General features: G+C 37.8%; 1 protein-coding gene across 2 annotated transcripts in view; it reads left to right on the top strand.

Annotated features, from left to right (window-relative positions):
- Nucleotides 1-13,037, top strand: part of Fgf14 (fibroblast growth factor 14) — a 669,954-nt gene that overhangs the window by 456,054 nt on the left and 200,863 nt on the right. The window contains exon 1 of one of the 2 annotated variants that reach the window (XM_031361719.1): nt 52-858. The exons of the other annotated variant lie outside the window; for it this stretch is intronic. Coding sequence (XP_031217579.1) covers nt 666-858 — 193 coding nt within the window. The 5' untranslated portion in view covers nt 52-665. Of the gene's footprint in view, nt 1-51; nt 859-13,037 lie in introns of those variants that run through there. 2 annotated transcript variants of the gene reach the window in all.

Raw genomic sequence — 13,037 nt, 5'->3', positions numbered from 1 at the left:
CGGATGGGTACCACATAGTTGGGAGGGGATAGTGGGGTGGGAATGGAGCGCTTTGATTAGAGAGCTCAGGGGAGAAGATTGCTCTCTCCAGATGCTGATTTCCAAAGCACTTGACAATCACAGGCAGAAGCCAAGAGCGGACCGCTGTGGCCGCACCTGCCCGAGGGCAGCTTGAGCAGGGCACTGAGACCTGCCCATCGCGCCCAGGGACCCACAAATGCGCTGATATACTGTCGCGACCTGTCCTCCGCCCCTCCATCCTGTGCCCAGGAAGGAAGCCCACAGATCTGCCAACCTTTCACACGGGAGGCGGACAGGACAAGAAAGCTGAGCTGGTGGTGTTGACGACCCCGAGAGGGCTCCAGGATAAGAGGTGACCGTCAGCCACAGCCCTCTGGACTCGGAAGCAGCTGCGACCTCCAGTTCCCCGTACTGGCTCTGCTGTGTCCCGGGAGCATCTACTTGCCTGGTCCGAGCTCAGCAGACTGGGCGATGGGTCCTAGTAGGGACTGACCACCCTCACCTCTGTCCCCAGCCCCTCCAGACAGCCCCTCCCTTTGCTTCCCTGAAGGCGAGCAGCTGTCTGCGCCGCCCCTTTCCTCTCCAGTGCCCCAGCTCCCCTTTCCTCTCTCCCTCCCTCCCGGGGACCCATTCCCTGGGCCACCATGGCCGCGGCCATCGCCAGCGGCTTGATCCGTCAGAAGCGGCAGGCGCGGGAGCAGCACTGGGACCGGCCCTCTGCCAGCAGGAGGCGGAGCAGCCCCAGCAAGAACCGCGGGCTTTGCAATGGCAACCTGGTGGATATCTTCTCCAAAGTGCGCATCTTCGGCCTCAAGAAGCGCAGGTTGCGGCGCCAAGGTCTGTGTGGGTCACTGTGGGGTGGTACGCCTCGGATGGGATGGCTGGCATTTCACTACCTGAATAGATCCGCTTCGGGCTTCCCTTGCTGCTTCGTTCCTCGTGTTTCTGTCTACCCATCTCCAACCTTCTGATCTCCCTCCAGCGCTCCAGAGCGCCTTCCCCGTGTAGCTGTGAATCTGCTCCCAGGCAACCTGTAGCCAGCCACTGGGAACTCAGCCCGCCCAGAGCCCTCAAATTGGCTAGCTCCTAGCAGGATTTTGCTTTCTGATTCTCCTGTGAAAGGAGCTCCAGAAAATCTGTTTGCACTCTTCTTCCAGACGTTAGGGCTCCCCAGAGAACAGTATCTGCTCTAGAATGCAGGATGAGAGTCTGCCTTCCGCAGTGTCTCAGGTCATGCATGTTGTCCCCCTAGTAAGATAGGAAATGTCAGGAATTGGTGTGTGCCCTGCCTCACCTGGTATCTTTAGTCTCCTGTAAACCCCATGGTTCACATCTTTTGGTGAAAGGAACCCTCTGCTGGGACTATTGTTTGTATTTATATATATATATAAAAGAGCAGCTGGGAGAGCATGAATTAAGGGGTTAGTCGGTCATCAAGGGGCTCTGATCCCTCCTGCCCACTGGCCTCTGTGTCCTGTAGTCAAATCTTGGGTGAATACAGAATTACCCTCGGAATCAAACTGACTGGGCCTTTTAGGGAAGAATGTATTCCTCTTTTGTCTGCTTTTAACTGATAAACTAGCAAATTATATGAAGCATGAACAGTTACTACACAAACATGGCCAGCGTAGAGCCCTTATTATGTGTGATATTACTATGATATTTTCAGAAAGAGTTAGTGCCCCTTATGACCTTCTGCTGACTGTAAAATGCCAGTCTTTACTCAGGAGACAGAGCCTAGCCAGCTGCCCCCTCTGCCCCCCTCTTCACACCCAGTTAAAAAGGGCAGCTGTTTTAGGAGCATGTGCCGCGTTAGGAGGACAACATGGGGATGCTTGCTATATCTAACCAGGTGGGCAGGAAACAACATATTTACATTAATGGTTATCTGTGTTTGCCCAGCAAAATACATTATCCCAGCCCAGCTGTGTTTGCTTTCAGTGTCCTGTTCCAAAGACAAGGAAGAGACGCTCTTGAAAAGCTTGGGTTTCTGTATGGATTTGTATGTGTCCACGCCTTTTCCCATCTATGATAAAAAGTTTTAATGCCTTTTTAAAAATAAAGCTAAATATGAAAAGGGTCGATAATTGATTGTGGTAATAAGGAATTTTAACTAACTTCCTCTTTGTTGCCATCAGTCTGTAAAGAAGAAGTAAGTAAGAAATAGCCACATGCACATTCTAATGGAAATGCAATTGTATATCTGTAACAGGCGAAACTTCCTTATAAAGACAAAGGGGTAAGGAAATTTCAGAGCAGTGACAATTATGAAGAATAATTAACTTGTCATTTGCACTTTATACAGGAATCTTATCTAGGAAATCTTTAAGGTCAGTGTTCTGATTACTGTCCATACCAGTATCCACCATTACCACACTGTCTGCCTCCTATTTCCTCAGATAGATTATTCATTGGAACACAGCATTCAAGGCAGTGAGTTCTGAACTTGCCATCTAGTTAAACTGAAATGGATATATTCTCTCCAGAATAAGACTATCTTAGTACAAACACAGCTGCACAGTGCTGAAGGTTACAATGTACATTCTTAAAATGTGCAATGATTAGATTATTTTATAAACACAGTGCATCTTTTGTGCTATATTGGGTGAAGGGGGGGTTACTTGACATGTGATGAATTTCAAGATAATTTTTTTTCCAAGTCTAGAAATATATCTGGGTTTTCTAATAGTCAATTTTTCTATTTTTAATGTTGACTCTTTCTTTAATATTCTTAAGTCTAAGCACACACACATACACACACTCACACCTCGATGGTCTGCAAGAAATTTATATTTGGTACCATGTTGTCATTTTGATTTTGCTGAGAGAGTGTAAGAAAAATATTAATTTATATACAATATTTTCTTTTGTTCTGTTTTATCACCTAAAATATCTACAGATACAACTAGCTATTGAGTATCAGACAAAAATAAACTTCTTAGTATTGCTTTAAACAAAAGAAACATTAAAGCCTTATGTAAACTGAATATTGATGGATAGTATACTACCGATCTTGTAGATAACTAGGTTGATAACTAAGAGAGTCTTTTCCCCCATGGAGCTCACATACACAGGCTACAGAGTTACTGCATGGAAGAAGAACAAATGGGTGAGAAATATGTCCAGAGTTCTACAGACCTGTAGAGTAGAGGAGAAGAATGCAGAACTAGGGTGAAGGTTAGCTAAAGATTGAGTTTAGTGAAGGTGAGGGAGGGTGATGCCCACAGGATGGCTGTAGCATGATAGGTGCTGTGATGGGTCAACCTTTCCAGATTCCTCTACTTCTGCCTTCTCACCTACTTTGACTTTAATCAAAAGTTAGCATCTTGCAAATTAGTCAGTTTACATGTATGTGTGTATTTATGTATGAATAATAAGTGTGTGTGTGCATGTGTTTGTGTTTGTGTGTGTGTTTGTGTGTGTGTGTGTGTGTGTGTGTGTGTGTGTATGCATGTTTTGCTCTGTGCTGGAATGTTCTTCCTGCTTCTATACTCGTATACTAGATTTAATCTTATTTCTGAAAGCTCAGAGAAGATGCCTTTTAAGTAGTCTTCACTTACTGCAACGTGTAAAAATAACCCTCAGTGGCATTTTGTAATTTCTTATAGTTGTGTACACCTGATAAAAATTATTTAGCACACACCTTCAGTCTATTGTCCTTAAGAAGAAAAGTCCATTTTCTTCAGTTTTCAAATCTTGATAGAGTGTTATTTGGGCCCTGGGGTTCTCATCTCTGCCATTTAACTGGGGGAAAAATGGGATGCCAAAAGTTTCACACTAAAGAACTGTCCAGCACCCTCAATATTCTTACTAGATCATGCTAAAATCAAAACTCCTTTCAAGTCTCCATGTTTTTCCACTTTCACTTAACAACTGCATAAATGTAATGTGTTCCTCAGAAGTGGGGCTGTAGAGTAGGATTTTAGTGAGTTGTTCACAAGATATCAAGGATACCCATTACCTCATTTTAATGCCTGCAAAATACATGGAGCACATTTAAAGTATATGCTAACTTTATATGAAGAAAGGAACATAGAGGAAACAGTTGGAAAATTGTTTTATTATTTGAAATGCTTGCAGAATATTTAAAACAGAAAATGAAGGTAATGATCTTATCCTAAAAATGTTACACTTCTGCTATTACATGTTAAAAATAACAAATAACAACAAGCAAGAGCTTGTCTGTTTGTAGAAAAGTAGCCTTTCAAAAAAAATCTCTGAGGCGTGTGTAATTGTTTCTTGCAGGTTAATATTTTATTTGCACTTTTACATAGGACCACAGGAGCCATTGAAGTATGCACTGTTTGTGTTTAGGCAGTAGATATAGGTTTGCTAATAACACATCTTGCCTAAAATAAATTTCAGGGTAGCCTAAAATTTTAGAAATGAAAAAAAAATGTACTTCTTTAATCATGTTTTCAATCTGTGTTCTAAAAAGCAAACAAATGCATGTGTATCTGTAGAAACAAAACAACTGTCCTCAAGTGGTAGTGAAAAAGCTCCATCTTCCCTCTTCCAAAGCACAATATAAAAGAAAACTAGCCTCTCAAGAAGTGATCAACACAGACAATAACATAGGATCTCCAAGTTTATGCTGCTACCTCAGAGCAGCTGTCATGGGCTAAAGGGCACAGGACACAGGTATACAGGCTTATGAAAGTGCTCATGGGAGCTAAAGTAAAAGAAACTTTTCCCTCTAAAGTACATTTCATTTTTACTTTCTCTTTTTTTGGAAATGTTTTAAGCATGTTTTATTTTTATTGTTGCTGTCTATGTTTTTGTTTTCTGAGACTACTGGAATCTTCCAATACATATTTTGATAAGACTTGTTGCTACTTAATAACTGGAGTTCTATCTTTTGTTAATTATACTATGACTATAAAAATCATGCTGTTTCTTAATTGAAATGTTTAACTTTTAATTTTTAAATGGACATTTAAAGATCTTATAGAAATATTATTGAATTATGTTTTCCCACTGATTTTCTTGTTTTGGTTTCAACATTCATGTCTATTGTGAGTAATCATTGCTTCAGTAGTACAATAAATTAAAATATCTAATGAAGTAAAAGTAATTACTAGATTAAGGTAGGTATTCGACATATGGTTTGTTCTGGGTTGAATTATATTGATAGAGTTTAACTTCTACATACTTAAGTAATTAATTTGTCATGGTCATGTCTTTTGACTTTTTTAAAACATAAAGTCCAACCAAGAAGCACTAGAACTCCTCTACTTGCACTCCAATTGGTTTCATAGTCAACTACAGATTTCTCTTCATATTTCACTTAGTGAAAATTTCTGGATGACATTACATATAGATGATAATTTCTATGGTGTTTTGTTGTCATTTGTAATTCTACTTTTATACTTATATTTTTAGTTTTTCTATTTATTTCCTTTTTATTCTAGAAAAAGATTCCAATTAAGGGAAAACCATTTTTTTCCCTTGGAGGTAGTGTGGTACTGGCTATTGAACTGAGAGACAATCACATGCTGTACAAGCAGTCTATACCTAACTACATCGCTAGTACAGTGTTTATGTTTTTAATTTGAGAGAAACTCTTTCTATGTTTCTCAGGTTGGCTTTGAACTTACTCTCTAGCTTTGGATGGTTTTGGACTTGCTTTTTTCTGTCTCAACTGACCAAGTCTGGGATCATAGGCTGGAAAGAGCATGTCTAGCCCCTTTGATACATATGAACACTATTTTAGTTATATTAAGAATATTAAACTCTTCAAACATGCATTCTTTACAGTGAAGATATTAAAAATCCTTTCTGCTAACTTTGAATTAGCAGTACTTTATCATTTAATCTTTACTCATCCTGCTGTGCAGTAGTTCACCTGAATTTTTACTAATATCTGGCTGCAGCTTAATTCCTAATGAGCAGTCTTTCTCTATTCCCCATCCTCACTATATTATCCTTTCTGCAATAAGTTTTTATACTTTGCATGTACTAAGATCCTATGAGACATGCCACTACATTTATGGTTAGTGAATTTAGTTATTTCCAGTTCTACCTAAGATCTCACAAATAGGGAAGTATCTTCCATTTTTGTGGGTGAGTAGTTTTTCATTTAATATACATACCAAATTTTCTTTGTTCACATCAGGTGATAGACATGGGTTGTTTCAGTTTCTTAACTTCTATAGAGTGGCAACACATATGCAGATGTTTTTAGTTCTTCCTAATCTCATTTTGAGAATATTTTTCAAACCAATCATAAATCTTGCATAGCTCCATGCAAAACTATAATTTTATGTTTCATTTGCTGAATTTTAAAAATGGCAGAAATTAAAAGTGGGTTTTTTTCAATATGGTTTAGCTTTTTTAGTTTTGAAATTGTTTTTTCCTTTGGTTATACTCTTCATGTACTTCTTCACAAATGATGTGAAACCTTTAGCTAAAAGGACTATGAGAGTTGTACAATCTAAATTGCATATGATAGTCTCAATATTGTTATTTTAACACCCAGGAGCTAGAGAAATAGACCAATAGTGGTAAATATGTAAGAGATCACTTTAGGGAGGTTAATATAAAGCAAATCACATTGCTCTCTGAACCAAGTATTGAGTGGCAATATCTGCAATGACTTCTGTCTTCATTAAGAAACTTCATTAAGAATCTCATGAATATGTCTTTATTGACTGTTCCACAGGATAAAAGACTACAGGGAATGCCAAGAAACTAAATGCCTTTTTCTTTTTTCTTTTTTTTCTTTTTTTGTTTGTTTGTTTGTTTGTTTTTTGAGACAGGGTTTCCCTGTGTAGCCCTGGCTGTCCTGGAACTCACTCTGTAGACCAGGCTGCCCTCGAACTCAGAAATCTGCCTGCCTCTGCCTCCCAATTGCTGGGATTAAAGGCGTGTGCCACCACTGCCCGGCTTAAATGCCTTTTTCTAAGCTATTTTACCAAACTTACTTTTTTTTGGTTGGGGAAAATATATTTTTCAATAAGGTCATTCAATTTTATGAAATACTTTTTACAGAATGTTTTTCACCCTGTGTTTTATACATCTTTCACGTTGATAGATACTGGTGTGAGAATAGGAGACAGTCAGGAGTCAGGGCCTCAACTGTGACTAGCATACAACTTCCTGATGCTTCTACCTTCCCCAACTCTATACAGTCCTTTATGATGTTTTAAGTTCTTTATTAGTGGAAGTCACATTACTGCAGGTAATAAATAGGAAACACAATATGTACATCTGTGGATGAGATTAACTGTAATCTAGCTGCTGTTTCTGCAATAGGAATCTCATTACAAATCAATCTAACACTGCATTATTAACTTAAGACTAATGCTAGAAGCAAATTTACCTCAAAGAAAAGATTGTGAGTTTTGCAAAAAGAATAAAGAAAAGAAAGTTCTGTGATTCACCAAGCCATTTTTGATATAGGAATACAACTTAGTTTTTAGTATAGCTGGAAGTTCCATAAATAATGTTATGGCAGTTAATACTTGTTATCTTCATGGATGTGGAATTACCTAGGAGTCAAACCTCTGGGCAAGCCATGAGGAATTAACTATAAATTAGATTAGCTTCTGAATATGCCTATAAGGGATTGTACAGATTTGGTTGATTGAAGTGGAAAGACCCATCTTAACTGTGGGCAAAGTATTTCAAGGGCTGAGATTCTGAACTGAACACAAATGAAAAAGAGAGCTGAGCAGAAGCATCTATCTTGCTTTCTGCTTTCTGACTACAGATGCTGTATCATCATCTGTTTTAGCTCTTCCACTACAACTTCCCCACCATGGTCATTACACCCTTAGACTGTGAGTCCAAATAAACACTGTCTTTCCTTATGTTGTTTGTGTCAGTTATTTTGCTGCAGTAATGAGATAAATAACTAATAGAAATGTGATCTCCTTAATAAACTGAAGAGTTTCCATTATTATATAGTGAAATCTATGTTAAATATTTTATTACTTGCCATGAAAGGTATATTCTAAATGCCTTTTATACTCATTAATATGTGTTACTGATTATATTTATTATTGGTCTTATATTACATGAAAAAGTGAAGTTAAGCCACTGAGGTTAGAGGATTACAAACTAATCATGAATTTTACAGATGGTTAGAAATCTACTGTGTTTTGCTGGTTTTTAATCATCTCCTTGGCTTATAGTCCCTTCTTAACAAGTTCTTATATTTTATTCTTAATACTATTCTATAAAATATCATGTAGTCAAGTACATCTTGTAAGTTGTATTATATACTTTATATACATTGCACATAGGTGAGTGTTTAAGTCTGCAACTGCTTATTAGTTTAGTTACAAGAGATTTGGTTGAAATATTTGCTGCCTTTTCTTGTTATTTTCATAGCAGGGAAAAACTAACCGCTTAGTCCAATGGCCAGTGCTTTTTATGCTTGCATTAACATGGCTGATTTTGTCTGGAGAGAAAAATCTACAGACATCTGAATTGATCCTACTTCAAATTTGGCATCAATAACTGCAAGCAGCCACCTTATGAATTTTAAAAAAATCTATTAATCTTTAGCTAAGTGATATTTCTTATCTTTTTTCTCTTAAAAGATCCTCCAAGTGCTCATTTTCTCCACCCTCAATAGTATCTTAACTTCTGACTTTCTGAAAAAACAAAGCAATAATAAAAATATTATTGTTTTTACAGAGTCCCATGGTTTCAAGAAGCCAGACTATACACCTATCCATTTGCTCCCTTTTCATACCTAATTGGGGGTAGACCTTAGTGCTCCAATCTTGTAAAACTGTAAACTGAATCACATATCTCCTGCTTATGTCTCATAATTGGCATAATTGTTATCTTTTCTAAACCACAATGTAATTATCAGTACATAATCTCATTTCCATGTAAGCATGTGATAATATGTCTCAATTTGAAAAAAAAATTCTCTCTTGATCATGTATTTCTATGGAATTGTCTTTTATTGACCATTGGTTGAAAGGAAAACTAGTTCTACCCACAGATCAGTCTTTCTAATAGATTTTATATTAGTTTTTCTCATCATGAACCTGATTTGTCAACATCACTGATGACCTACAGATGTTCTAAGGTTCTGCTGTCTGATCTTATTGCACCTGCACAGCCTTGAACATTTTGATGTTCACAATATATTTGTATTTTTAGTTTATAGTATCTAATATTAACACAAAAATATTTAGAACTTACAGCATATACTATCTTAAACTTTCATATAATTGCATTCTCATAGCTATTTATATGTTTTTTAGGAAATGTCCTATTATGTAGCTTTGGCTACCTAGTACTCTGTGCATAGCCCAGGCTGCCCTCTAACTCATAGCAACACTCCTACCTCAGCCTCTAGTATGCTGGGATTTCAGATATACACCACCACACCTGGCTATAGGTGGCTTTTTTTTTCTGTGTGTTAATGAGTTATTTATTGCCAGTATGTGGCTGGATTTCTGTCAAACACTATTGCTAATTCACTGGTGCCATTAAAAGACAGCAGTATTTCCTTATGAGGGTAAACTATTCTGTAGAGCATATTTGGTCTGCATCAAATAATTTATCTTCATTATATGGAGAAAATTCCGAGTGGAATTTTAAAGAATTAACCCAAATTATGTGTCTTTATTTTCAAATATAAAAGATTTGCCTTAAACAGTGACTGTTTTTAAAATCCTGAATTAGTATCACAGCAAATAATCATTTGGCAAGTTAAAATACTGGTTTGTATACTTAGTAAAAACTCTCACTCAGAATCAAGTGTCATGTAGAAAGAAATAGGAATCAAGAAGCGTAATCTTTCTGTAGAATGTTTTAAAGGACACATTTGCTCCCTTTTGCATCAACATTTTCAAAAACATACGTTTTCTTCTAGACCTATCTAATACATACAGATGTATAATTATGAACTCTGGTAAGAAAATTAAGGTAATGGTTTTGCTTTTGTGTTTTCCATTTTTTATTTTAATTCCTATCAGAATGAGAAAGGGCTCTTCAGCAATGAGAGATGGCACAAAGCTGCAGCTAGAGTGTAGTAATAAATCTGCAGGCACAGATCTATTGTGCATTCTTGTTAGATCTTCCAAGAGTGATAGGGGACCACTATGCTCCATGTAAGTGCAGTGTTTTATTTCTCAGGGTGCTTCGAATGTTAGACAAGAGGTTGTTTACTCACTTCATGTCCCCAGAACACAACAATTCTTCCCCCTTGAAAATGTCTTTAAAACAGAATCTCATTGCTTAACATCTTTTTATTCCACCACATGCCTCATTTCATCTCTCTAAATTTCTGTAAATAATTCTTGCCCATCCTTGGCTACAACTTGCCCTTTAAATATTTGTTCATGACCTTTTTTATCTTTCTTCTTATTTGGTCAAGTTACAACTGTTTAACACTACTTATCTTTCTGCATAAGTAAATGCCACCAGAACCTTAATCATTTCTGTGGCTCAGAGTGTTCAATAATTACCTCATCTTTATTCCAGCAAATGAGATGACTGATGTTTTCATGAGCAGAATTTCATGTAGAGGCCTGACTTGGTGGAGGAAGCCTGACAGCAGCTGTTCCCCCTTTCTCTTTAAAGGGTGACTGCCTTAAATGGAAGGAAAAGAAAATCAGGCATTTGTGCAAGAAAGAAGTGCTTGGTGCTTTTACACCTGAAAAACTTAAAGAAAATGTAGGGAAAATAACCAAACTATCATTGCTACATCGGCCAGGATTTTAGGCGCTAGATGCTACAACTTACGTCCTCCACTACAAAAAGTAGGTGGTGTTAATTTCATTTTCCTGGATTAGGGGGAGTGAAGTACTTTTTCCAGAGACTCACTTGGTAGAGGCAGTAGTGGAAAGTACCTCTGCCCCATAGAGGATGCAGTTTGAGAATTAGTTTGTAGATGCTAGATGGTATCAGTCAGTGGCTAGCAACACATTCCATGTCTTTACCCCTGGTTTTGTCTAGAATATCAAACACAATTCTATCTGTTCATTTTTATAGGTTTTCTATGAGATGACATGGGTGCTAGTGTGGCAGCTGTGCCCAGTAAAGTGGTGGAACACACATAAACACTGTACAAAAGGGTTATGTCTGTAACTTTCTGTACAGGTTTCCTTTTCTTTCTAACAAAGGACACCAAGTTAACACCTAAACAGGGCAGCAGAACATCAGCACAGATGTTCTGGAATCTGATTCATCTTTTGAGTGCACCATCAGAGAGCATGTGGGCAATTTTGGAGTTTGTCTGTAAGATGCAAAGTATTAAATATACATTCAACTTTTAAAAATTTATTCTAAGCCCTTTGGATTTTTGGAAAATTACTGAAATTATATGAAGTTGTTGAAATTTCATGAATGGAAGACTAATGAACAAAGGTTTCTTGTTATCTGGTACTTCTGAACTGGTACAATTCCCATGATTAGAAATGTCTCTGGTGTGCAAACATTTTCTTATATGTTTGAATTTTTATTTTCTGAGTGGTGTATATTATTAGTTTGTACCATAAAGTCCTGCTTGTTTACTTTAAACACCAGTTTTTAAATACTAACAAAAATATTGCTGTAATTAGTCTGTAATAACGAATAGATAACATTGTGATTAATTGTGCCGCACCGATCACCCTGACCAGCAGGGAAGAAAGACTAGCATACCAGTTCCTTCCAGCAACAGTTTACTCAGGAGCTGTTAGTTACATGAGAATCAAGGGTGTGCCCCCGAATGGTCCGTGAGTGCTGCTTAAATACCCTTCGTAGGACTGCCCATGAGCCCATACCACGTCCCGCACCTTCATAGGCTATAGCCTCATGACGAAAGATCAGACCACTGGCAGGTGCAACCCTCTTGCCAAATAAGGACTTGTTTACTCCTTAGTAGAAGAATGGCAGGCGCCATCTTTAAGGCGCGGCAGCAGCGCTCCACAATTAATATTCTAGCCCAACTTAAGGGTGAACCTACAAGGACATAAAATATGATACTGAACACTTTCATCATATAGCATATGGGAAGTTAGTTCACAAAGTGCATCCTCCAGACTATTCATAGCAGCTACTTTTGAATGTTTGAATTACCAAGAGAATTCCTATTGTCACCAACCTATGCAAGCTTATTGATTTTCTTCTTTAAAGGAGAATGCCCAAATAACATTTTTTCTCCTTTTTCATAGTCTTCTACTATATTATCTTTTCATTCCACATCCAAAATCTACAGGAATAACCAGTCTTCACAGAATGGTAGGCCCTGTTTGGAGTTCTGGTATTAAACTTGAAAGTTCTGGGTCTCACACAGCTGTGAGCTGGCTGATGAGCAGATGACATGAAGGATGATTTGGTTTGTATCCTCCTTTATCTCAGCCCTAGAGAGAAGACACAGAACTATGTTTCTTTGATAAAAATAAGACATTTTACATTAAAAGGCTGTTTATAGGATGGAAGTATCTCTCATAAGTGCTAGTGTCTGACTCTTGCCCCAGCGCAAGACCCACCCATTCATGCTTGCCTATTCCCCATGATTATGATTAGGTAGGACTATATTTCCTGTTGGCTGCTCAACAAATGGATCCTGGAAGTTGGAATTCATTTGGTCATTAGCATTGTGTGTGTGTGTGTGTGTGTGTGTGTGTGTGTGTGTTACATTTGCATTGTGGCTTTCAGCTTTTCATAACCCAGACAGGGTTATAGATGAGGTTAGGGTCTTATCTATTATAATCTATTATTTAACACATTTGTAGTTAATGTTTTTCTTATCAGTATCTGTGTGTTGTATATGTGAATAAAAACTTAAAATGAAGCATGTTGTGTGGTGAAGATGAGCCATAAAACCAACCAATTCCTAAACAGTTCAGCTCCATATATTTATTTTTGAGTTTGTTGTACCAAGGTTGACACTTTTCCCCTGTCTGCTATGTGCTCTTTCTACCTACAAAAGTACCAATTTACTTATATGCACAGATGTGGACACTAAAAGTAAAAAATAGCAACTTAAAGAAAATGTAGGAACATCTGGGTTGTTTCCAGGTTCTGGCTATTATAAATAAGGCTGCTATGAACATGGTGGAGCA

Source organism: Mastomys coucha, unplaced genomic scaffold (genome assembly GCF_008632895.1).
Source record: "Mastomys coucha isolate ucsf_1 unplaced genomic scaffold, UCSF_Mcou_1 pScaffold9, whole genome shotgun sequence".
NCBI classification, from domain to species: Eukaryota; Metazoa; Chordata; class Mammalia; order Rodentia; family Muridae; genus Mastomys; species Mastomys coucha.
The sequence above is the reverse complement of the archived record's forward strand: the minus strand, read 5'-3'. Positions and strand labels throughout refer to the sequence as shown.